Raw genomic sequence first — 23,520 nt, 5'->3', positions numbered from 1 at the left:
TGGATGAGCAACACACATTTTGCTGATTTTAGTCAACAACTAATTTCCTATAAAGTTGATGCAGTCTGTGAAAATGGTTTTATGAAATATTTGCTGTGGTTGAACATTAACATAATTTATAACACTATCAAGTGCATAATATTTCACTTCTAGAACTGTCATTATATTTCGATAAGGGGGTGCTCGTTGTTTCCTACCCAATTGGCCAGCATTTTATTGATTTTAGATGGATGAAAGTTAAGCATATCCGTCAAGATTCGATAGTGCACTCTACAATATACTCACGGATCTCTGCCGCAGACCCATTCATTAGTCTACTAAGCCGGGTTACCGACTATTTGTTGTACATCAAAAAGGTTATGAAAGATGCTGCCACGAATTAAATAGTGACCGAATAGATAAGGAATTGTTCAGTTCAAAGTAAAAATTCTCTGTTTTCTGAAAGCGTTGACTTATACAGTGTGCTTTTTTTACATCCAGGTGTCCAATATGAAGTTTTTGTTTCAATTTGGAATGCTTCTCTTGATGTCAAATATTCGAGTGGAAGGCAAACGGGATCCTGTATTATACTGTGGAGGTCAGAATCAATTTTTGTATATGGTTTGTAAAGTTCTTCTATGTGCATACTTCAATTTCTAATATGTGTGTAGGATTTGGAAGTAAGCGAAAATCCTCATTAATAGGAGCTTTTGGGGTTGTAATATCGATCTTTGTAAATGGGGCAGATTTAAGCTGTTACAATAAGAATTATTTGTAGATTTATATAACGTAGCTTATCACCCGTGAGGGTATCCAGGCGCTGTCCATGGGCACGGGAAGATAAAGTGATTTGCCCAGAGTCACAGGATGTTGTGCCTACCCTGAGACGTGGATCCCCAGCTCCTGAGTTGGCAGCTCTGGCCGCTGCACCAATGCTTAAAGGTGGTTGAGTATACTGAAACCATTGTGGTTTGCTGTTTAGAAAAATAAGAGTTTAGGAAGTATGCATTTATCTGCTTTGGTGATTTTATTATGGTCACAATACCACGTATAAGAGTATTTTCAAAAACCCTTGAGTAGCACTGTCCTTTGCATATTTGTTGCCAGCAGGGGCATAACACAGGCCCCCGCAGCCCCCGTGTTGCGGGGGGGCCTCTGTGCTCCGGGGGCCCCTCACTTTCAGTGGAGCCAGCAGGCCTAAATGGTGCACACCCGGCTTCCGTCCAGGGGGCCCCGTGCTCCGGGGGCCCCTCACTCTCAGTGAAGCCAGCAAGCCTAAATGGTGCGCACGCGGCCTCCGTCCTCATTAATTAAATATTGCGCGCATGGCACGCCACCTTCTTCATTAATTAAGTGTGCTGTGGACGTCCGGGCCCCGTACCCGGCCTCTGCATTAATCATTGGTGCGCAGGCAGGGCCTCTGGGCTCTTTATTTCATTAAATGTTGGGTAGGTGCGCGGCGCGCAGTTGTCTCCGCGTCTGCGCAGCACTCTCTTCAGTGTGAGGCATAGAGTGTCGGGCTGGTGACCAATTCCAATGTCATGCGCATTGCAATTAAGTGTGCGCATGACCAATGAGGCATCCGAAGACCCAGAGACAGTGAGAAGGATCGTCTTTCACTCTGCGGCCGCCTGGCCTAATTTGTTTTGCCGACTTGCAAGTAATGGTGACGTAGGCCTAGGGTGCCTTAAAGTGAGGACGCAGAGGAGGGGGCATGAATTGTTGAGCTGAACCTGCGTGGTGGGCGCAGTGTCATAGCTTGTCACTCAGCTGGCTGATTTCATTGGCCTTGGCTGTGAACACCTAACTGCTGCCGAGAGTACTGGCCCGCAAAAGTACTGACCACATGATGAAGAGCCTATCTTATGAGGTATGTGTCTGGGTGTGCAGGCAGCTCCAGGTTGTGTGCAAAACGAAAGGCCAGTTACGGGACCCTCAACATGGTCCGTGACTGGCTACCCGCCCCTCCCAGCTTACCACACCTCACCTTGAAGAATTGACATAAGCAAATTGTCTTTGGAAGGCGGGGGATCAGGGACCCCCGGCCGTATTTATTATACAAAACAATAAAATTATGAATATCAACAAGACATCAATATGTTAGAATAACAAAATTCCAGACATTAGATTTACAGTATTGAAGACAAGTATTGAAGGCTAACCTTAACAAAAGTCTAATACAGCGTGTTTCCTATCCGAATCTAACATCCTACCTGAATTTTGCATTCTAACATTTCGGGCCCTGACGGCAAGGTCGCTAACCGGTGTCAAGTTCTACAACCACGCCCTTACTTACAGGTGCGCATGCGCGACAAGGGACCGCCTACCCCGTCGGCATCCTGAACTCCATTTAACCAACAAGGAGGGCCCTTACACTCTGCGTCATAAGTTGTCGTCATGGTGTATGTGCGGGGTGGCTAGTGGCCTAAGGAAAGCGTGACTCCCTCCCCCGCATTTTTAGCAGCTAGCGGATATACCTGCCCCTGAAGTTCTAGGAGGGACCAGTGGCCCCTCCCCCTGGGCCGTCCCCTCCGTGGATGGTGACGCCCCCCCTTAGGACCTTAAATTGCTGCTCACCGATCATGACCTTACCGCCAAAGGCCAGCATTGTTTACCGACGATCTGGCCCCCCCACAACTCCTCCTCGAAAGGTCATCCCTACCTCACAAAAACCCTTCAACCAAGCTAGGATATTATCGCACCATATTGCATTCCCTGACTCAGTCAAATGGACCCCATCTTGTAAGTACAACTCATCCCCCCAAATGGTCCCATGAGGGATGGTCTGTAAATGGGTGGTTCGGAAGAGTTTTTCTAACTTGGTATTGATCCTCTTTACCGAGTGGTTCAATGCCCTGACTGAATCACCCCCACGCCATTGCAGCCGCGGTATCAGCTGAGACCAAACTACAGTGCAGTCAGGGCAAACCCTCCTTACCCAACCTGCTGCTGAGATGATCTCCTCCAGAAGGACCCTTCTACCCAATCTAGCAAGGTCATTCCCACCCAGGTGAAGAATTACCACCGCCGGCGGTCTAGCCTGTTGGGCGACCAATTCTGCAAAAAAGTTCCTAAATTTGCTGAGGCAGAGACCACCCCTCCCAAAGAAGGAAATGGACCATCCTTTGTGCTCTAGCTCCCTTCTACCCTTGCCTGTAAAGAATACATGTTTAGCACGATTCACATATGAATGACCCACAATCCAAACCCTGCAAGACTGCGTCCTGTGTTCCTGGTTGTCCACGCCGCGACGAATTGCCGATGAACCTTGATGATGCCCCGAAGCGATTCCTCCGCCTGCGTCACAGTGCGAAGAAACTGCAAAAACCAGAAAACAACCTGATGTCAGCAACGCTCAAGGTACTTTACAGCATGTGTACCCGCACATAACGTTTGTAGCAATTGGATGACCATCTCCCAATTCTCTTAACACTGTTCACCTGCAAACCCCTTGTGGTTGCCTCAGTGGCTGCGCCTATCCTAAAGGAGTGTGTGCCAAAATCCTTCGGGTCAAGGCCCACCCTGGTAATAGCCAACTCCATGACCCTTCTGAACTGGTATTTAGTTAAAGGGGTGCCATCGGCGTGCAATAAGAGCGGCCCACCCAACAATCCATCTCGCTGGTTGATGAAAGCCTCCAGATGGCGTACCGGGCAGCAAGGATTGGCACTTGACCTGTGCAGTACCACAGTCTCCCCTCGCGCCTTCTGATCCGTTTTTGATCTCAAAATTGTCACCCACAATGTGTCTCCCTGTATTGTTGTGTTCAGGAACTGAATACCCCCTTGCCTATCTGCCTTGGAGGCAGCAACCAAATCGCTCAGTCTTAGGGCTCCATAGAAGGCCAACGTGAAGGCCGCTTTAAATAATAGTATCTCCCAGTCTGAAGTACAGACGTCATGCAGAGCAGGCAATAATGCTGTTAACCTCCCCAAACCTATTGGTTTCCTAGTGTCTGCTGTGCTGCCTTGTAGGCGGCGCCAACCCCTCAATCCCTTACGCACCACAAAACTATTACTAGGGTCTTTCACTCCTTTTGCCTGTGCGTAGGAGACCGCTGCCCTATGCCTGTTGGCTGTTGCCACTGAGCGACCCTCCTGGTGCAATTTACACAGGTAGTCCGAAAAACTGTCCTCCAGATCCCATTTGGATTCCCAGTCTCGCCCTAGAAAAGTACAATATGAACCAAACGCCCCTTCATATGCTGTTCTTGTCTTGGGGGCTAAGCTAGCGGCCACGAGGTCCTGTAATTTGGGGCACCAATCTGCCAAAGTGTTGACGGGAAGTGTGTCGGTGTAGGTTCTGCTGTCGGAAGATGCTCCCTGAATACCTGCATTTTTGGGCGAGAGAGTGCATCAGCTGCATTATTGAGGACACCTGGCACATGTCGTGCCCTGAATACAACATTCAATTTCAAGCATCTCAACACAATCTCCTTCAAGAGGCGGAGTATGAACCTACAGCGTGCCACTTGCTGATTAATACACTCTACCACCGTCATGTTGTCAGACCAGAATATTACTGATTTGTTGCGCAGATGTTCAGGCCAAACCATCAATGCCACCCAAATGGGGAACAACTCCAGGAAGCCGATGTTTGTTGTCAACTTACTGCACACCCAGTCCTCTGGCCACTTGTGGGTGACCCACTTGTTTCCAAGGATGGCACCAAACCCCACGCTTCCAGCAGCCTCAGTCCATAAACCTAACTCTGCTGAAGTGGTAGGGGGGCCAGACCACACAATCCTGCCATTGAAGCCCTCCAGAAATGCCATCCATATTTGCATGCCCTGGTGAACCTCAAGTGACAGTCTAGTGCGGTGGTGTTTTTCTCGCAGACCTCTCATTGCCTGCGCAATTGAGCGAGAAAAGGGGCGGGCCATCGGTATCACTCTCAACGCGAAATTCAATTGGCCCACAGTTTCCTGGAGTTGTTGCAAAGAGACCTTCTCTCTGGAAAGGCACGCGCGTAATGACGCCTTGAATTTTGTTACCTTCTCTTTTGGGAGTCTGAAACAACCCCCCACAGAGTCTATTTCTATGCCCAGAAATTCTAGGCAAGTGGCTGGCCCCACTGTCTTTCCTGGCGCTAGCGGGACCCCAAGAGCTCGCATAAGCACGCAAAATTCCTGCAGTGCCAACGCACACTCCTGAGACCCAGCCTTGCCCAGGAAGAGAAAATCATCCAGGTAGTGCATGACCTGTTGATGTCCGGTAGCCTGCCTCATTACCCACTCCAAGAAGGAACTGAAGGTCTCAAAATATGCACAGGAGATAGAACAACCCATAGGCATGCATTTGTCCATGTAATATTTCTCATCAAACTTGAAACCCAAAAGGTGGTGATCATCCTGATGCACTGGGAGAAGGCGAAATGCTGACTCTATGTCAGATTTGGCCATCAATGCCCCCGGACCCAGGGCCCTAAGCAACTCCACCGCTTGGTCAAAAGAGGCATATTTTACACTGCAGACATTCTCATCTATGGCCTCATTCAAGGATGCCCCCCTTGGAGCTGAGAGATTATGGATGAGTCTAAACTCGCCTTTCTCTTTTTTGGGGACAACACCAAGTGGTGAACAAACAAAGTTGTGCACCGGCACCTCATCATAGGGACCTGCTATCCTGCCCAGGCGTAATTCTTTCTCAATTTTTGCAGCCACTACCCCGGGGTTATGTTTCACTGACAGTTGGTTCCTACACTCACTCTTGCCTGTGTACCCACCTGCAGGAATCCTAAAACCCCGCGAAAATCCCTCCTGAAGCAATTTAGCCGCTGTGTGATCTGGGTATCTGGTCAGCCAAGGAATAATTGCCATAACATCAATGGGAGTGTGTGGTACTAAACCCCCCTCCTGTCTATTCAGGTTTCCTTCTCCCCCTCGCCCCCTGGTTGCCACCCTTAAATCTGCAGGAAGTCTCGGGGTGTGAGGGGTTACCACACAAGGCACAGGCGTGTTTGAACTTACATGTGCCCGCTGCCCTAGTACAGGACCGTTTGTTGAAATCCCAACATACACCCTTTTTATCCCCCCAACCCTTACCCTTTCCTGGAATCTCACTTCCCTGCGCATGCCGAAAGGGCTGTTGTGGTTTGGACGGGTATATTTTCTGTGCATCTGTTGGCCCCATCGCTGCTGATACCCCAGTTATCTGGCTGTACCATGACAGGGAATCTACCATATCCCATGTTAAAGAGTGATTGAATTCTTTAGCTTTCCTGAACGCAATGTCATATTCCTTCCACCCATCCCCTACGTGTTTCTCGCTCCACATTGCAATCCTGCTTTGGTAACAGGCCATCTCTGCGTGTAGATTGGGTGATTTTTCGGCAGTAATGGCACTGAACACAGAAAAGGCCCTCATCCAGTTAATACATGTCTCCTCCACTCTCAACTTAACTAACTCTGTTCTCCATTCACTGGGCAACATCCATTCCTTTTGTGACTTAGCATATTCAAGTTCCCTATTATCAAGTAGCAATGAGAAAATGTTGATATATTTGCCTGCCCATATCAACTCCTTCACAGCCTGAGAAACATGTTGCGCCAGATTCTCCCTCCTAGAGCGTATAGCAGCATCCTCTAGCAACGGCAAAGCCACCTCCTTACCACTGTTACTGACTTGCGGTGCTGCTCCATCCTTCTTAGCCGTCTGATCGCTGGAGGTACCTGTATGGGAAGGAATTGGAGCCACTGGTGCTGCTTCACTCGCCCTGGCCAACTTAATCACCTCCACCAGTTTCAAGGCTTCTGCCGAATGATCCTGTGAAGATGGCAAAACCCCCCCCAACTGCAACCAGGGTAGAACGGCGGCTATCTGGGATGCCAGTTCTGCCGGGACCGAGCTGGCCGGTGGTGTTGTTACCCCGGCGGGGATGGGAGCAGTGGTCATGGGGATGACAGGGGCAATGACCCGAGTGGGGCCACCGGAATAGCTGCATTAACCGGAGCTGGGACCGCCGGTGGAACTGGGGGCACTACGGGGGTGTCCATAGGCAAAGGAGTATCAGTAGGTACTACCACTGGTGTTCCCACTCCCTCAGCAGAGTTCCTCGGCGCTGTGCCTCCCCTTTTTTTGGACTTGCCCCTCTTAGGGGGAGTGACAAAATCACCTCTGGGCAATGGCGGATTAGTAATCCTTCTTGGCCTGGCTTGTGGTCCCGTAGGGCCATCTAACCTCTCATTAATTTCTGCCACACTCCTCCCCAGCTCGTCTATCTTCCCAAGACGCTTGTCCATCGCGCTCATCTTACGCATCATAGTTTGAAACATTAGCTCCATGTGAGCACTCTTGTTGCCTGCCCTCTTATTCACTCGTGGGCCTGGCATTCTAATACAATACCCCAGTGCCCTCTACTCCCAGCCTAAACTAATGTTGGAGTGCACGTGTGCACTTGTACCTTCTTTGTAGATAGAGGATGTGAAGATGACCGTAAGCACCATGCAACTGTGACCGCAAACACACTAGCTAGTCTTAGCGTGTGGGCGAGCGCCAACCCCTTGTAGGAAGGTCACAAGCCCGGCGGCCCTCCAGAAGCAATGAAGTGCAGGTCCGCCTCACTCCCCTTACCACCGATCTCCTGGGTGACCCCTGTCCGATGGCGTCCTCAGCACACGGGATCGATTGACTGCACCGGATGAAGCAGCTGAACAAGAAGCACCACCAAGCTTCCTAGGGTGAAACAAATGTTAATATAATGCACAAAATTTTCTTTCAATCAGCAGAGGCTACAAGGGTGCTATCCAGGCAAGGTACTAGTATGCCAACCTGCACAATAGTATTATTACTTCTGATATTTAAACTAGGCCTTAAAATTGAGTTAAACCATCATCACCGGTATCGCCTAAATTATTTGTAGCCAGGGCCTGCAAAAAACCTGGGTCTCTAACAGTAAAAACCAACTTCCAGGCAGTCTAAAGTACACTCCCTCCCTGGTCTCCCATCTACTGGCTGCCCTGCCAACTCCTGCTTCGCCCTTCAGGCAGTGAATTGCCAGCGTTTTAACACACAATTCTGTTAGAACCCCCTCGGCTCGCTAAGCGATCCCAACATATGGTGTCCCACCAAGCGCTGCAGCTACACGGTACTCGTCCCGTGCACAGGGCCCCCTCCTTTACCCCCAGCAGTCCGTGGCTCTCACAGGCTCGCCTCACTCACCGTATTTGGGAAAAGCTCGTGTCACTGCTAAAATTACCCCGATGCCCGCAAACCAGCTGATCCCCGTAAACGGAATCCCCGACGTTCTGGTTCTCTGCCGCTCAGCGCCTCAGGCCACGAGGCCCGTAAACGGAATCCCCGACGTTCTTGATCAGCGCTTGAGGCCACGAGGTCCACACCAATCCTGCACAGAGTCCTGCAAAATAAAATAATAAATTAGAAGCCCCAAGCGTGGGGCGGCGAGGTCTGCGGGGAGCGAGTCGGAGGCAAAGAGGGCGCTCCGCTCGCTCCCCGGCCCTCTTATGCTCCTGTCCTGCCAGGGGGTGCCCGGCCCTGCTGACCCGCCCCCCAGACTACCCGCCCCCATGCCCCGGAAGCTATCCAGCTGCTTCCGGGTCATGGGGGAGGCTTCGACCTATCGGTGGTGGGGCGCGCCGCGCGCGTCATCGCCAGGCGACACGCCCCACCATCGACAGGCCGGGGGAGGGGGGGCGCCGCACCGCCATGTGGGCGGGAGGGCCGAGCAGCCCCCCTTTTCAGGAGACAAAGGCAAAGCTTTGGATTTGCACTGCAGGCTTGCACCCAGCACACAAACTCATTTGGGGAGAAACTGCACCTCAATCCAGCAAGTGTTAAACAACGAACTTCTCTGCTCCATAAGAAGGAATGGCAAAGAGTATGCGGCCTCGTCCGAGGGAGCACTGTCGCTAAAGCATACAGTACCGCCCATAATGGCTGAGACTGAGCTGCACGTGTTTGCTGCAGGCTGAGAGAATGAAGCCTGCCTCAGCACGGGAGTCCAGACCAAGTCCATCACTCCCTTGGCACCCATTACACTGACACCACCTACTGATGCCGCTGATGCCTGCAATACACAGTATAGATGGACCCCCAAAATGAACACGTCTGCATGACCGCCTTCCAATACCAAAAGAAAGGTAGCAGATGATTGACGGCAATCTTAGAAGTATTAGTGCTTACATCAGTCCTAAAAAAAAAAAGAAAATGCCACCCAGTGCTGCCAACGCTTCTAAATATTTGCCGCCAGACGCTTAGACATTTCTGGACCAAACCCAGCACCTTACACCTTGCCAATCGATCTGGGTTTAGATGACCTTGATACCAAAGAGAATATTTCCCTAGATTACAGGATGAACCTTGGGGTGAAGCATCCCTAGAGCCGTATCCTGTAAAGGCCTCCCCTTCAGATGGCACACTGACATTTCATATAGTCATCGCCGGAGCAGCGTCACATCGTAAGTAGCCATGTACGTGGAAAAGTTCCCCTTCCCCAAAATGACATATGTGATCTAACTGTGGATACGCCCTAGGGAGGGGGGTGTCTGTGTGCCTACACATGACAGGGTTATTTATTCAGTGAGTAAACTCCAGCTCAAGTCCTTTCCGACGGTTGTAGTTCCCAATCTGTCATCGTTGTGATGATGATGACCCTCTGAAAATAATATGCCTTGTACTTACTTATACAGAGGGAAACTGGTTGTTTTTAATTAAAATGCGTGGCCACCAGGGGCGGATTGGCAATGCGGGCATTCGGGCATGGGCCGAAGGGCCGGTGTCTCCGTGCCCTCTGTGGGCCGGTTATTTTTCTCCCCTTTCCCAGCCGCACAGTGAAGCTGCATTCATTTCTCTGTCTCTGTCTCCGTGCTCTCTGTGGACTAGGAAAGGGGAGGAAAAAAAAAACGGCCCACAGAGGGCACGGAGACAGAGACAGAGAAATGAATGCAGCTTCACTGTGCGGCCGTACGATTATCCGCTGTGGCCTCTCCTTCACCCCCTGCCCTGCAAAGCAATCACGCTGAGGGTGGCTGGGGAGGGGGTGATTGTTAGCAAAAATCGGCCTCCCTGGGGGCCAGGTGTTGCTCAGGCCTTTGAGCCACTTTCACCTCGGCCCCATATAGGGGCCCACGCAGCACATCAACAGTGTTAGTTTTAACACCTCGCCCACAGCCCTTCACATTCAGGGCATAGTGGGCGAGGAAGAATGGGTCTCGCTGTGGGGGCCAGGTAATTTTTGGAACTTGCACCATCTTCACCTCAGCCTCCCCTTGGCTACCGTGGATGACCCAGCAGCTGTGTCTTGTGCTCCCCTGCCAGGGCATTGCCCTCAGGCCTAGAGGGCTGGGGAGGGCTGATTAATTTACTAATTGCAGGGCCTTACTGCTGTTCATGTGCTCCTGAGCTGAAGGTCTGGGGAGGGCTGAGTAGGTTAGTAATAGCAGGGGCTTCCTGCTTAATAGGTGCTCCTTCGCTGGAAGGCTCGAATAATTTTGTGACAGAAAGGGGCCTTGCTGTTTTTTTAGTTGCTCAGCATGTAGGCTATTGTCACCTTGGCCCTGTATCCTGTGCAAGAAGAGTATCCTCTCACTTTCATTCCTTGTCTGTGCCAAACATCTTAAGGATTTTGGGGGCCCTGGGCCAAACATATTTTTGGACCCCTGTTCGAACAGATTTGAATTTATAATCCAATTTCTGCTCTTTGATGCCCTCTTTCGGCTGGTCACTGGACAGAGCACTACCATACTTGTCCAAATTCTTAATGTATTTACATCTAATATTCAAGGACATTGACGTGTGTTTTCAATATTACAACACAGTAGCAGCTCACTAAAATTACTGAAAATAATCTCAGTGACATCCTCCCATTTCTCATATGTGATGGTCTGTTTGATCACAAAGACTTTTTTTTTTATGGATGTTGCATGAAACATAAACACATTCTTCTGCAAAATCTCTGTGATAGGTTCTTACTCATCGCCCATATTAAAAATAAATTTTAAAAAATTGTATTTAAAACAATCTGTTTAAGGAATATGCATGGTCATTAGGGCAAGATTCTCTGCAAAACAGAGCTGGCTCTATCAGGGGGCTCCCTGAAAGGCTGGGGCCAGGGGCTAGAGCCCACATTGCCCATGCCTTAAAACGTCTCTGGTCTATGCATAGGCTTATGTGGCCTGACGCCAGAGTTGCAGAGATCGGGATTCAAGTTTGAGTCCCAGCGTCTGCTCAACAACCTATGATTCTGGGCAGATCACTTAATCGCCAAGGCCCTTAAATAAAAAATCGGATCATGTGTACTGTAATTGGCACTCATAAATCGAATTGTGTTTTTTGTATATGGACATCACCTGCTGGTTGTGAAATACATTTATGACTAGATTGTACAGATACATTTTCCAGCATTCTTTACACCCCAGACTGCCTTTTCCTCGTTTGTGAATTCTTACTTTTGTTATTACATGTTCTATTCCCAGAGATTCCAGTCTTACCCTTTATTTATTTATTTATTTATTTATTTATTCGCTTGTATAGCGCAGGAATTCGACCCCCGAAGGGGTATCTCCGCCCTTGTGTTCTTACCATAAGCTAGGAGCCAGAGACCAAAAAATAAATAGGAGGGATACGAGGATTAAATAGTCAGAAACAGATGTGTTTTTAAGAGTTTCCTGAAAGCTCTTAGATTGGAATTTTGTCTCAGGGTGAGGGGTAAGGTGTTCCAGAGAGTGGGACCCCTGTAGGAGGTCACTTTATGCTAGATTTCTGATTCATGTGATGATTAGAGTCTAGGACATAGCTGGTTGGGAAAGAGTATCTAACGGCATTGTGCAGGGCGTTTAGACTGCAAGTAAGTATTCAGTTATCAGAACTGCAGTGCTCCTAGTCTTTACCAATGTTACCTGCTCTGTAAGCTTTAAAAGGCTTAATTGACTAAATATTTCTCTACAAATTAGACCTCAAAGAGTAACCAAATGGTGTTCCATGAAAGGGCACGCCCCTTGAATGTGGGCCACGCCCCTTAATTGTGGGCCACGCCCCTTGAATGTGGGCCACTTTTTTCGTCGGTGCCCGGGCCAAATTGTGATCCCAATCCGACCCTGGTGGCCACATACCTCGCTCACGTGACAGCTCCTCGAACTGCAGCACTTTAATAATTACCTGTTTTTTGTTTTTTTTATGTAGTCACTTTGGGGTGGTTCAGAATTAACCCTGTGTTTCAGAAGTGGTGGAGGCTTACCAGATAACCAGGGCTACCGGAGTTATGCGGCAGGGAATGGCCGGACTATCCGGCAGGGTTGAGCTAAATTATGCGGCCAGTAAAGGCAACTTATGCGAGGTAATGAGGAACATTTTATAATAGTATTTCGGAATTATTTTGTCACTTCCACACTTGTTACCACTGTCCGGGCATTAGTCCACCTCATTCGTTCCAGATTTATATTCAAATATAGCAATAAGTAACATAAAGATGACTAATCAAGCTTTACAGAGAGCCTCCAAATCCGCAGATAACCAATAACCAACCAGATGAATGTGCAGAACATCCAAACAAAGGTTTAATTTAAATATATTTTTAGATGATTGAATCTCACTTGAATTGTCCACAGAACATTTTGGCGAATTTTGGAAGGAATCTATTTCTACAGTTTGAAAGCTTCACCAGTAGTGACGCATTTGTGGTATGTAGCTCTTATGAATGATATTAACCAGCCCCAGGTCCAGTTTAACACATCTTGGGGACCGATGTGGTAGACCAACTCATTTCTTTCAGATGGAAAACTCAGCAGCTTGAACTCTTTTGACATCTTTTGCATTCAGTATTTCACTCTCAGACAATAGCAAGCTGACAGCTTTCATCGTGAGTGATTCTTCCAATAGGTCTATCTTCTATTTGTGAAACAACTTCCTAAGTGTCCCAGGGCATGTGCCATTGAATTAGCATACATAATTCTGCAATCAGCATCCAAGAACAGGTCACTCCCAAGTAAACATAAGTAGTCACTCTTTCCAAATCATAGGTGTTTGGTTTTCTTAATATTTCTTTTTCTGGAACACCATGATATTAGTTTGGCTAAGTTTATTCTTAAATGATTTTCTTTGCAATCAATGGAGAAAGTGTCCAGTAACTGCTGTAAGCCTATAGGCGTGAGATCCAAAATGACTGAGTAATCTTATGCTTTGGATTACATATGTATCTTATCAAGGAGGCAAAGGCAGTGGTCCTTGTAAAGCTTTAGGTGCATCCGAGACATAAAGAGAGAACACAGAAGGGCTAGAACGCAGCCTGGTCTAAGACAGTTTGGTGTCTCAATCCTCTTTGTTACAGACCCATTTTCAGTTTTCTGTGCTCTGGTCCAAGACCCAGTGTGTAATTTAATTTTCGGTTTCAGGAATGCTGAATGTACCCCCCAGTCTGACATTTTTCTCAACAATATAGTGTTCTATATAGTGGGCTGTGCATTCTGGGCCATGTACCTTATATATACCATATAGTGAAGAGTACTACCTAGTGCATTGTGCAGACTAATATTGTGTGCTTTGAGTACTGTGTGTAACTTACTACATCATGCTGTCTAGTATTGCATGAACTTGAGTCTGTGCTTCAGCTCTACACGTTATGTTTTCACACCCACAGGTGACAGAAGTGAACTTAGTTCAATGCACCAACACTTGAATATGAAAGACAGGTTTTAGTAGCCCTATAGGACCCCACCCAATACATAGTTGCGGGGGCGTAACAAAGGCCCTGCAGCCCCCAGGCTTACCCATATTAGAGGCGGCCCCCCTCATCCCCTACAGTGTGAGGGGCCCCTTTGGCACATCTTGCAGGGGGCCCTCTCATGTTTTGTTAGGCCACTGGCAGCGGCTGGGGCCTGAGTATTTTAAAGTCGTCCTACCACCAGGACTCAACAGTCCTCACAAGGCTTGGTTTAAACATTATCTCTGCATGCCCGCCTTGTCACTTAGATTAGAAATTCATTTTCATGGCAGAACTTGAACATGTTGCCTCTAATAAGGTAGACTCCCTCGTTACGTCGGAGTAATGTAAATGCAAGCCTAGCTGTGAGCAACTAACTGCGTCAGTTTAGTTCGTTTGCATGATTAGCACTTGGGTGTTTTTTACTTTACCTGCACAAGCACCAATTTGCTCCAGTGTTTCTTACACATTGTAATGTCACACTCCAAGTAAACTGTTCACCCTCTTTGCAGATGTGGCGTGCCCTTTGTTTCGTATGTGCCGAATGTGCAGAGAGTGATAGAGAAGGAAAGTGCCAGTCCCAAAAATGCTTTAATCTGAGCAGCTATCTGGGCAGCAGCTGTCTCGAAGGCAGCGCGGTCTGAAGAAATCCCAGGCTATGAATCCTGCGCTTGTAGAGATGTGACTGTGAGTACAGGGTGAGAAGTGTGACTGCAAGTGCAGATTGAGATATGTGGCGCTGTGATGTACGGTGAGAGCTGCAGTTGTGACTCCAGCGTGAGAGGTGAGCCCGTCTTAGCAGAAGGTGAGTGAAGTTTGACTTTGAGCCCATGTGAGTGCAGAGTGACAGCTGAGCCGTGGGAATGCAGTGTGAAAAGGGGTCCTCTGTGAATGCACTTCAGACCTTGTGAATGCATGGTGTGCCTCTGTGAGTGCCTGTTGAGACGTGAGCTGATGTTCTTGCAGGGTGAGTGGTATGTCTATGTGAGAGAGGAGTCTGTGGATGAAGGGTGAGAGGTGTACCTATGTTAGTGCATGGTGAAAGAAGAGTGTGTGGCAGTGCATGGTGATAGGTGAGCCTATATGAGTGCATGGTGACATCTAAGCTGTTGTAGATGCATGGGCACCAAGGAGAATGTAAGGGGATATTTGAGCCCTTGTAAATGAACGATGAGAGATAAACCTTGGTGAATGCACGGGGTAGGATGTGCCCATGTGAGTGCACAAGGAGGGGTGTGCCTCTGTGAGTGAGTATTGGTCTACCCATGTGAGAGGGTGAGAGGGATGCCTATGTGAGCAGAGAGCGAGTGATATAAGTGTGTGTGTGCAGGGTGAGTGGTGTGCCTGTGTGAGTACTGGGTGAGTGGTGTGCCCACATGAGTGCAAAGTGGGAGGCGTGCTTGCTTAAGTAGAGGGTAAGTCATGTGAGTCATGGGGTAGTGTGTGACTGTGTGAATGCACGTCTGTCTGAATGCATGGGAAGAGGAGGGGATGGGTGAATGCAGAGTGAGAGACATGCCTGTGTGTAACGGAGTAGCCATAAAAATTAGAATATCCTACCACTTCGAACCAAAGCTCTTATGGTTCCAAGCAAGCACAGCAAGTGAGTCCAAAACAACCTAGAAGTGCTCCTCTATCTCTTTCATCCAAGCATCTACTCATTCATCCTTTCACTCTCCCATCCACCTTCTGCTATCAATCATTTCACCTTTACATTCTGTCATCCATTCATTATTTCATCCAACTTTCAATCGTTCCATCCATTGGCCATTTTATCCATCCATCCATCCTCTAAGATTTTCATTTACTCTACCATCCTTTAACCCTTCCTCAGATTTCCATTTACTCTGCCATCCATCCAGCCTCTGAATTTTCCCTTTACTCTGTCATCCTTTCATCCACCCATGTATCTATCCTCTCACTTATTATCCTCTCACATAACATAACATGTATTTGTACAGCACGTGTATCTTGGCGTTGAATAACATGTTTATTGTTACCCAACTCAATGGTATTCATTTTACCGACCCCAGAAGGATGAAAGGCTGAGTGGACCCACTGGGATTTGAATCTGTGACTATGAGGTCAAACAGAAGCCCCTACAGTTGACTCATTAGTCCACTGAGCCACCAGACCCACTCATTAACCTATTGTCTCACTAGTGACATAACAATAGCCCCCGCACACCCAGCGATGTGGAGGGCAAGCTCCGGAGGGCCCCCTCCAGCACTGTGCAGGAGTGGCTGGCTGCACCCTGAGAGCTCCTGAATGGGTCCAGAGCGTGGGGGCCCCCTCCAGGTACTTTGCAGGGGGGCCCCCTCAAGTTTCGTTACGCCACTGGTTGCCAGGGCATTGAGTCGTCTGCTGTGCCAGACAAAGCATACGAAATTAAATTGTATCCCGAACGTTACATTAGCCTAAGCTAGTTGAATCCTGTAGACTGGTTGCTTTCTACTCAGATTTGCAGAAACAGAAGAAATTGTTATTCAAGAGAGGCATCTTTGAGGAAAAGCATATAATGTAAAAACTCGGCTCATGCAAATGCGACCTAAGGATCTAAATTTTAACCTCATAAGGACATATCCTGATTAATATAGTTTAACACTGACATCACCAAATCAATATATTTTTTTAACTGTAACCTGTTTTAAATCAGGTTCACCACCTAGTCTTCTTGCACAAAGCAGTTCTGGGCCCATTTATTCTAGAAGTGCAATTCAGCTCCAGAATGTCTTCTGATTGGGGGGACACCTCTAGAGCAGTTCATGCTATGCCGATTCTGTAGCAACATTCAGTAGTTGGACCCCGGATACAAGGTGAGTGGAGCAGAATTCCTGGAGGGAATGCTGCTCCTCTCAATCATAATTAGGCCTGTATTCTGCACCCGGATTTCTTGAGTGTAGGAACATCAGATGTGATTTTATTAGCAGACAAATTCGGCTGGTAAAATTTCATTGTGAGTAAATTGAGGTGCAGCCTGGCCATTTGCCCATGGCTTCCCCCCGACCCGCCACCAACACGAGGGGGGAGCATGTAATGCTGCCCCCCTGTTGGGCACCATTTTTCTCTCCTTCAGCGTCCCTCCCCGCACTGACTGCCACTCACTCATTTACCACCTGTTCAGAGTAGGTGGTACATCTGTACTTTAAACCCCATGGAATTGGTAATTACATGTGGAATTCCGATCAGTAAATCCAGGTCTGAGCACATAGAAAACTACTAAAATGTTTAGCCATTTAACTTAATTCTCCTCACCTACAATGCTGCAGATCAGCATCGACTCCCTAGCCGCCGGTGCCAGGCAAGAAGTGTCTTTGCTTTACATATTTTCTTCGGAATCTTCTCTTTACATATGGCCCAGCTCATCTTTTTTCCTGTTCTTCTGTTGTCATTTTTCCTTGCAAGCATAAACTAGGAATATCAGGCTTGGTGCACAAAAAGACAGGTTCCAAATAGTGGAAGCAAATTGCACACAACCTCCTGTTACCCTTTCATTTGCAATAAGACTTATGGCTAATAGGTCACATCACAAAATGTCCAGTCACAGAATGTTGCCTAATGCATATAAATTTGTCAGGTCAATATTTGCGACCTTTGGGGCAGTATGAAGCAGTCTCTAAGCCATTACCGAGCTCCACACCCCCACCACCTGGCAATTTCCAAAGGGGACTTCCCTTTTGTGAATCAGTTACCACCTCCTTTGAGGTGGCTTAATTGTTCAGCGGTTTGCAACCACATTTGCGATCATAATCCATTGATTCATCTCATTTTGAAAGGCATGCCACTTTCATGAACAGCCAACTGTGATTTGGATTGAGTCAAAAAACCCTTTAGCAATTCACAGTTTCTGAGCCACAAAATGGATTTAGCATATGCAAAAAATCTATTTTTCTGTCACAACACCTTTGATTTTGCGAATTGCAGTATTTGTAACCACAAATCGTTTTGTCTATCAGGCCCATCATTTTTATCGGGTAGCTCAACAGAAGATCAGCTTCTGTTCCAATTCTACAAGGGAGAAGGCCAAATAGAAAAAAATGGTTCCTATGAATTCGCTGCAGTACAAGACGTACATGGTGAAGTGAATGGAATAGGCAGAGTTGGGGAGGGCAGCAAACAGTCTGACAGTTTAAGGGCTACTCCTCACTGTTCACAAAGGGTTGATATTATGAAATGTGCTCAACATGCATAGTGTCCATAAAATTACTATGGGAATCCTTGTCTCTCCGTAGCAGCAGCACTGACCCCCCTGGCATGACTTTTTATTTTTTTGGCAGTCATACCACGATGGGCAACAATTACATCTATAAATTCAAAGCCTACCGACAAGCGGTTGAACCTCTTAACAGATGGCAATACAACGCACCGGAAGCAACAAAATCTCCTGAGATCCAGCAGTCACTAGATGCTTCAAACAACATATTGCTATAAATGATCCGTAAGGAATTGTGTGGTTTCAGGCACGGATTTACATAAGTCTCAAAATCCCCTGACAAATTCTTAAGTGAAAGTAGCTCTTGGAGAGATAACACGGTGTCTTCCATTATACCGATAACAGAAGGGGTTTTAGTACCAGGTTGAGCTTGATGTTCACACAGCACACGCGGATCAGAACAGATGTATGGCAGCAAACAAGGGAACTGAAGCGTTTACGCCCCCTGATCCCTCGCCCCTCCCCCAGTGTTAGAATAGGAGTTCTCTTTTATTTTAAAAAACGTTAGGTTTTCTTGCAATTACAAAAAGAGTGCACTGAAGCCATTGCACGTGGCTAGAAATAATTATAAATCCGTGTACAATCAGGAAAACAAACCCCGCTTTAATGTAAACAGAAACACATTGCTTTCTTTACCAATGTGATAAGATTGCCATTTTGTACTAATACCTTTGAGCTTTTGTGGATTCATTGTAAATGGAGGAGAAACGAAGAAAATAGGACACAGTATACCTTTAGCTTATCCTAAGAGTACATGTTGCAAATCGTGTTTAAGTTTTCGTGGACAAATATGTAATGCTACCTTTTGTATCCTCGATACACTCTGTCGCTTTCCAGCTTAGTGCTTTCTTTATTCTACAGTTTGAAATTAGGCATTTTTACTATAGGGACTCCTATCTTGGAAAAAGATAACCATTAGAAATTAGTGGTGAGCGTCAACATGTACAGCCTTACTCTATCTCTTATTCTACTCAAGCTCTCACTTCTTGCGCACAGTAACACACATCAACAAATTCTTTTGAAATGGAGCATATCTGTGTGTTTGTTTATAGGTGTGTTGCTGTGTGAGCATAATGCTTGTGGGTTTGTGCACACATACTTTGGGTTTGAATTAACCGTTAATTGCACGTATGGGTTGCATTTTAATGAATATTGGGTAAGAAATATTGATTTAGCAACCACTTTCCCAGTGGAGACTTCTAGCTGCAGATCCATCACCTTTTGAGTACAGGCATCGGACTGGATCTGGAAACTTTTCAGCAGTACCTCTGTGCCCCAATTGGTGGCACCCTGCGGCTGTGCACTGATGCCGTCCTGCTTTGAAAATGAAGTATGGAGCCAATATAGGCGACACTCCCGCAATGACGTCATTTCATTTCTTTCCGCACTACCAAGCATTGATCTGGAGCTATCTCTCTTCTCTTTAAAACTCTTACCTTAATTAAAAAAATTGGCTTACAGTGTGCAAAGGCCATGTCACCTACCAAAACAATGAGTAAGGACTGTTGCAAACAAATGTCTGTGACAGATCCTCATCAGGTTTGCCTGTGGTTCCTGGTGTTGAGCCACGACTCTAAGGCCTGCAGTTAGGGCACGTCAATGACCCTGAAGGCCATATGAGACCATAACGCGAAACCTTACTTTGCCAAGCAGTGGAAGACTTTGTAGGAAGACAGATCCAAGTCGAAACTTCAGTCCCTGTCTTGTTCGTGATCTCGATGTGGCAAGGTTTACAACCTAAGCATCTCAACTCTTCCTTTGTCATTCCACAGTAGAACCTTAACTTTGTCGTTACGTTTTGAATGTGCATCCCTTTGAGCCGCTTCACAGCTACTCCATGCAAGTATGCACCCTCAAGAGGATAATCCTTGTTGCCATAAAATTGCTGCAGCGTGTGAAAGCGCTTCAAGCTCTTTCGGTCAACCCACTGTACACCACCTTCTTACCAGATAAGCTAGTTTTGTAGACCCAGGCATCACTCTATCCTAAAATTGTGAAGCTGTTCTGTATTTGTCAGAAGAGCATATTGCTGGCATTCTATGCTCCGCCTCACCCTTCTAAAGAGGAGGAAAAACTATTGCTTGAACCCCAAGAGAGTACTGAGCTTTTACATTGATCGAACCAAAGATCACCGGGTGGACAATCGGCTCCTGTGGGGTTCTCTGGAGCAAAAAAAGGCAAGGCAGTGCGAAAGAGCCATCTTCTACTGCGTGTTCTGCATTAAGATCTGCTATGTGCTGGCTAAAAAACAACCTCCCGAAAGACTGCATTCTCATGCTACCAGGGCCAAAGCTGCTTCCATGGTCCTGGACATTTGCGAGGCAGCTTTGTGGGGGGGGTCCCTCCATACATTCACAAAGCACTATTGTCTGGACAGCCATGTTCGCTGAGAAGGGCATTTTGCCTGCTCAGTCCTGAATGACTTTCCCTTTTGAGTCCATCCACAGCTCCACCTCCTAGTAGCTACAGCTTTGGTTTCTATTCAATCTGCGGCTATGAGTCTCTATCAGAAGAACAAGTTACTTAGGTTCGGTAATGCTCCTTCTGGTAGCTGCTATAGTTAAGCACAGACTCCACAACAACCCTCCTATCATCCCGTTTTGTGGTTGGACTCTGTCTAATAATAATACTCCAAGTACAGGAATTTGCACACTGGTCACACCGATTTGCTTTTAGGTCTCTGCACAAGATGTGCAGAAACTCCCTAAAGCAACAGACTTTTTTTTTTAATTGCTTTATTGCGGTTTTTAAGGTTCACTTCACACGATGGTACAGTAATACTTTACAGACAACTCTGAGCAGTAAGCCTTACAATCCCGGTACAGCATCAGGTAGTCCAATTTGGGTTGCCGTTGAAGCTTATACCAAACCAGCAATTAGTACAAACATTGTCAGTATCAACCGTATTAAATTTTAACTGAAACCCTCCCAACGTCCCCCCCCCGTACCGGGCCCACCCACCCAGAGGACTCTCTAACAACATCTCAATCAGGGGTATCCTCCTGTTACTCCCCCCGTCTGGGGGATGCAGTCCCCACGTGACTAACATCAGTCGACACTGTCTGTGTAGAATCCAGGGATCTCCCGGACCATTAGCCCCCATGCCTGCAATACTTCCGGGAGTTTGGCATCCCTCCTAGTACTGCGTATGTGCCCCTCCTCCGCTAGTGCCCATTCCTTCAGGTCCGCTTTCCAGTTCGCTACCAGCGGCCCACTTTGTGTCAGCAAGTGAATTGCTATTCGTCGCCTAGCTGCAACAAGTCCCAACACCAGGTACTTCCTGCTGGTTTTACTTTTAGGGTCCCGGGGAATTTGTCCAAGGAGACAAGTACATATCTCTAGGGAAACTCTCTATCCCGTTATTCTGTGTAAGTCCTCTAGGATAGCTGTCCAGTATATCTGGATCATTGGGCACGACCAAACCATATGTAGGAAATCTGCCTGTGCATAGTGGCATCTGGGGCTCCTTGGATCTCTCGAGCTATCTATGGTGTGGAGGCGCGTGGGTGAGAGGTAAGTCATGTGGACCATGTTGTATTGTATCTGCTTAAAACTATTGGAAACCGCCACTTTACGTACACCCCCATGAATTTTTTCCCAGTCTTGTTGTGTGATCTCCTGAGGGCTCACTTCCTGCCATCTATCTTCTATTTTGAGAGGTGCGCATTTTCTGTCATCCTGTAATGCCCTGTACAGATGAGTGACAAGTTTCCGCCCTCCCACCATCGCTATCATCGTGACCAGAGTTTGTGTGTGTTCTGGGGCTTCCGGGAATGTAGGCCATAGATGTTGTGCCGTTGCCGCTATTTTGGCATATTGTAAGAATTGCTCCGATCCCAGCTCGAAAGAGTCTACTGCTACTTGGAATGTTATGAACGGTTATTCAGGATAAAGGTCCGCCAACATAAGACAGCCTTCCGCCTTCCATTTGTCGGTAGACATGACCCGGTCAATGAGCGCGAAACGGCATCAGCCAAAAGTCTGCCTCCGGGGCAAACGGTTGCCCCCGTATAATTCGTCTAACCACCCTGGCCCAGATGGCAGCAAGTAGTCGGCCCAGTGGAGGGCACTGGACCCTGCCCTTTCGTACAGCAAAGAAGCGCAGCCAGCTGTCGAGCCCCATATGTGTCCGCCAGGAGCGACCGTTCCCATGATGGGTCCGTATCGAGCCAGGCCACTGTGTGCTGTAATTGGGAGGCAAAATAATAAAGTTCAAGGTCAGGGATTGCTAAACCGCCTCTACCCCAAGTACGCTTCATGACTTCTAGGCTCACCCGACATTTACCATTCCACAATAGTTGAACCAGCATGACATCAAGGTCCCGAAAGACCTGGTGTGGGAGTTCAAAGAATAAGCCCTGCATTGTGATGAGACAGCGAGGCAACACCACCATTTTAATCAAGGCGATCTTCCCCATCAACGAGAGCCTGAGTGTGTTCTAGAAGTCAATACTTGCGCGGAGACCCCTAAGTATCCTCCCCATATTGTGTTGGTAAAAAACTTCTCTGTCCCTACTGATCCAGATCCCGAGGTAGCGCAACGTAACTAACACCCACGGAAGCCCCATCTCTGGGAGTGGAACCCCGCCCCTCACAGCCTCCGACCCAACCAGATACAGTTGTGATTTAGTGTTATTGACATGTAGTCCAGAGGCCTCGGCACACTGACCCAAAGCCGCCAGCAGAAGCGAGTGGGTTGGCTCCCTTAAATACACCAGAGCATCATCTGCATACAGTGATACTATATGTTCCAGGGCCCCGATTTGGATACCCTGCCCCTGGAGGACCCTACGGAGGTGGCACGCCAATGGCTCCATTGCCAGGGCGAACAGCAAGGGGGAGAGCGGACATCCATGTCGCATCCCCCTGGCTATCGATAGCACATCTGAGACATAGCGTCCCGTGCGGACCCTCGCCACCGGCCGAGTGTAGAAAAGTCTCACCCAATTCACAAACCCTTCACCGATCCCCATTTTTAGGAGCACCCGCCACAGATATTCCCACCTGAGCGAGTCGAACGCCTGATCGATATCGAGGAATACCAGAGTATTCTGTTCAGCCCTGCCCTCTACTGGTTGCATGACATGGGCAAGATGGCAGATATTCCGCAGCGCGTTCCGTCCTCGAATAAAACCGGACTGGTCGTCGTGGACCAGTTGCTTAAGATAAGGGAGTAATCTGTTGGCCAGGACTTGACTAATAATCTTAAGGTCGACATTGAGCATTGAGATTGGCCTATAAGAGGCGGGTAGTAAGGGGTCCTTCGCTGGCTTGGGGATCATCACAATCAGCGCTTCACGCATGGAGGCAGGCAATATGCCTGTCTCACCGGCCTCGTTAACAATGTCCAGGAGCCTAGGGACCAGGACTCACCCAAACTCTTTATACAGCTCCGCTGCCATGCCATCTATTCCAGGGGACCTAGCTGTTTTCAGATGAGCGATCACCGCTCTCACCTCCTCCCCCCTGAAAGGCTCCCCCAGGGATTTCTGACTGTCCAGGTCATGGCAAGGTAGCTCCATCTCATTAAGGTAGGCTTCCAAAGCCTGCGGGGCGACATTGGACTCGGGCTCGGAATATATTTTTTGGAGATACATGGTAATACTGATTAATTTCATGCTGGGTGTAAACTAGTCGGCCCCCATCGGCCTGAAGGGCCAATATCGGGAGAGGTT

General features: G+C 47.8%; 1 protein-coding gene across 4 annotated transcripts in view; it reads left to right on the top strand.

The window, feature by feature from the left end:
• CNPY1 (canopy FGF signaling regulator 1) overlaps positions 1-23,520 on the top strand; it is a 511,443-nt gene that overhangs the window by 200,591 nt on the left and 287,332 nt on the right. For all 4 annotated transcript variants that reach the window (XM_078663256.1, XM_078663253.1, XM_078663255.1 and 1 more), the window contains exon 2: positions 481-577. In XM_078663256.1, the coding sequence (XP_078519382.1) occupies positions 481-577 (97 nt within the window). The remainder of the gene's footprint in view (positions 1-480; positions 578-23,520) is intronic.

The sequence above is a fragment of the Lissotriton helveticus genome, chromosome 10 (assembly GCF_964261635.1).
Source record: "Lissotriton helveticus chromosome 10, aLisHel1.1, whole genome shotgun sequence".
NCBI lineage: Eukaryota > Metazoa > Chordata > Amphibia > Caudata > Salamandridae > Lissotriton > Lissotriton helveticus.
The sequence above is the reverse complement of the archived record's forward strand: the minus strand, read 5'-3'. Positions and strand labels throughout refer to the sequence as shown.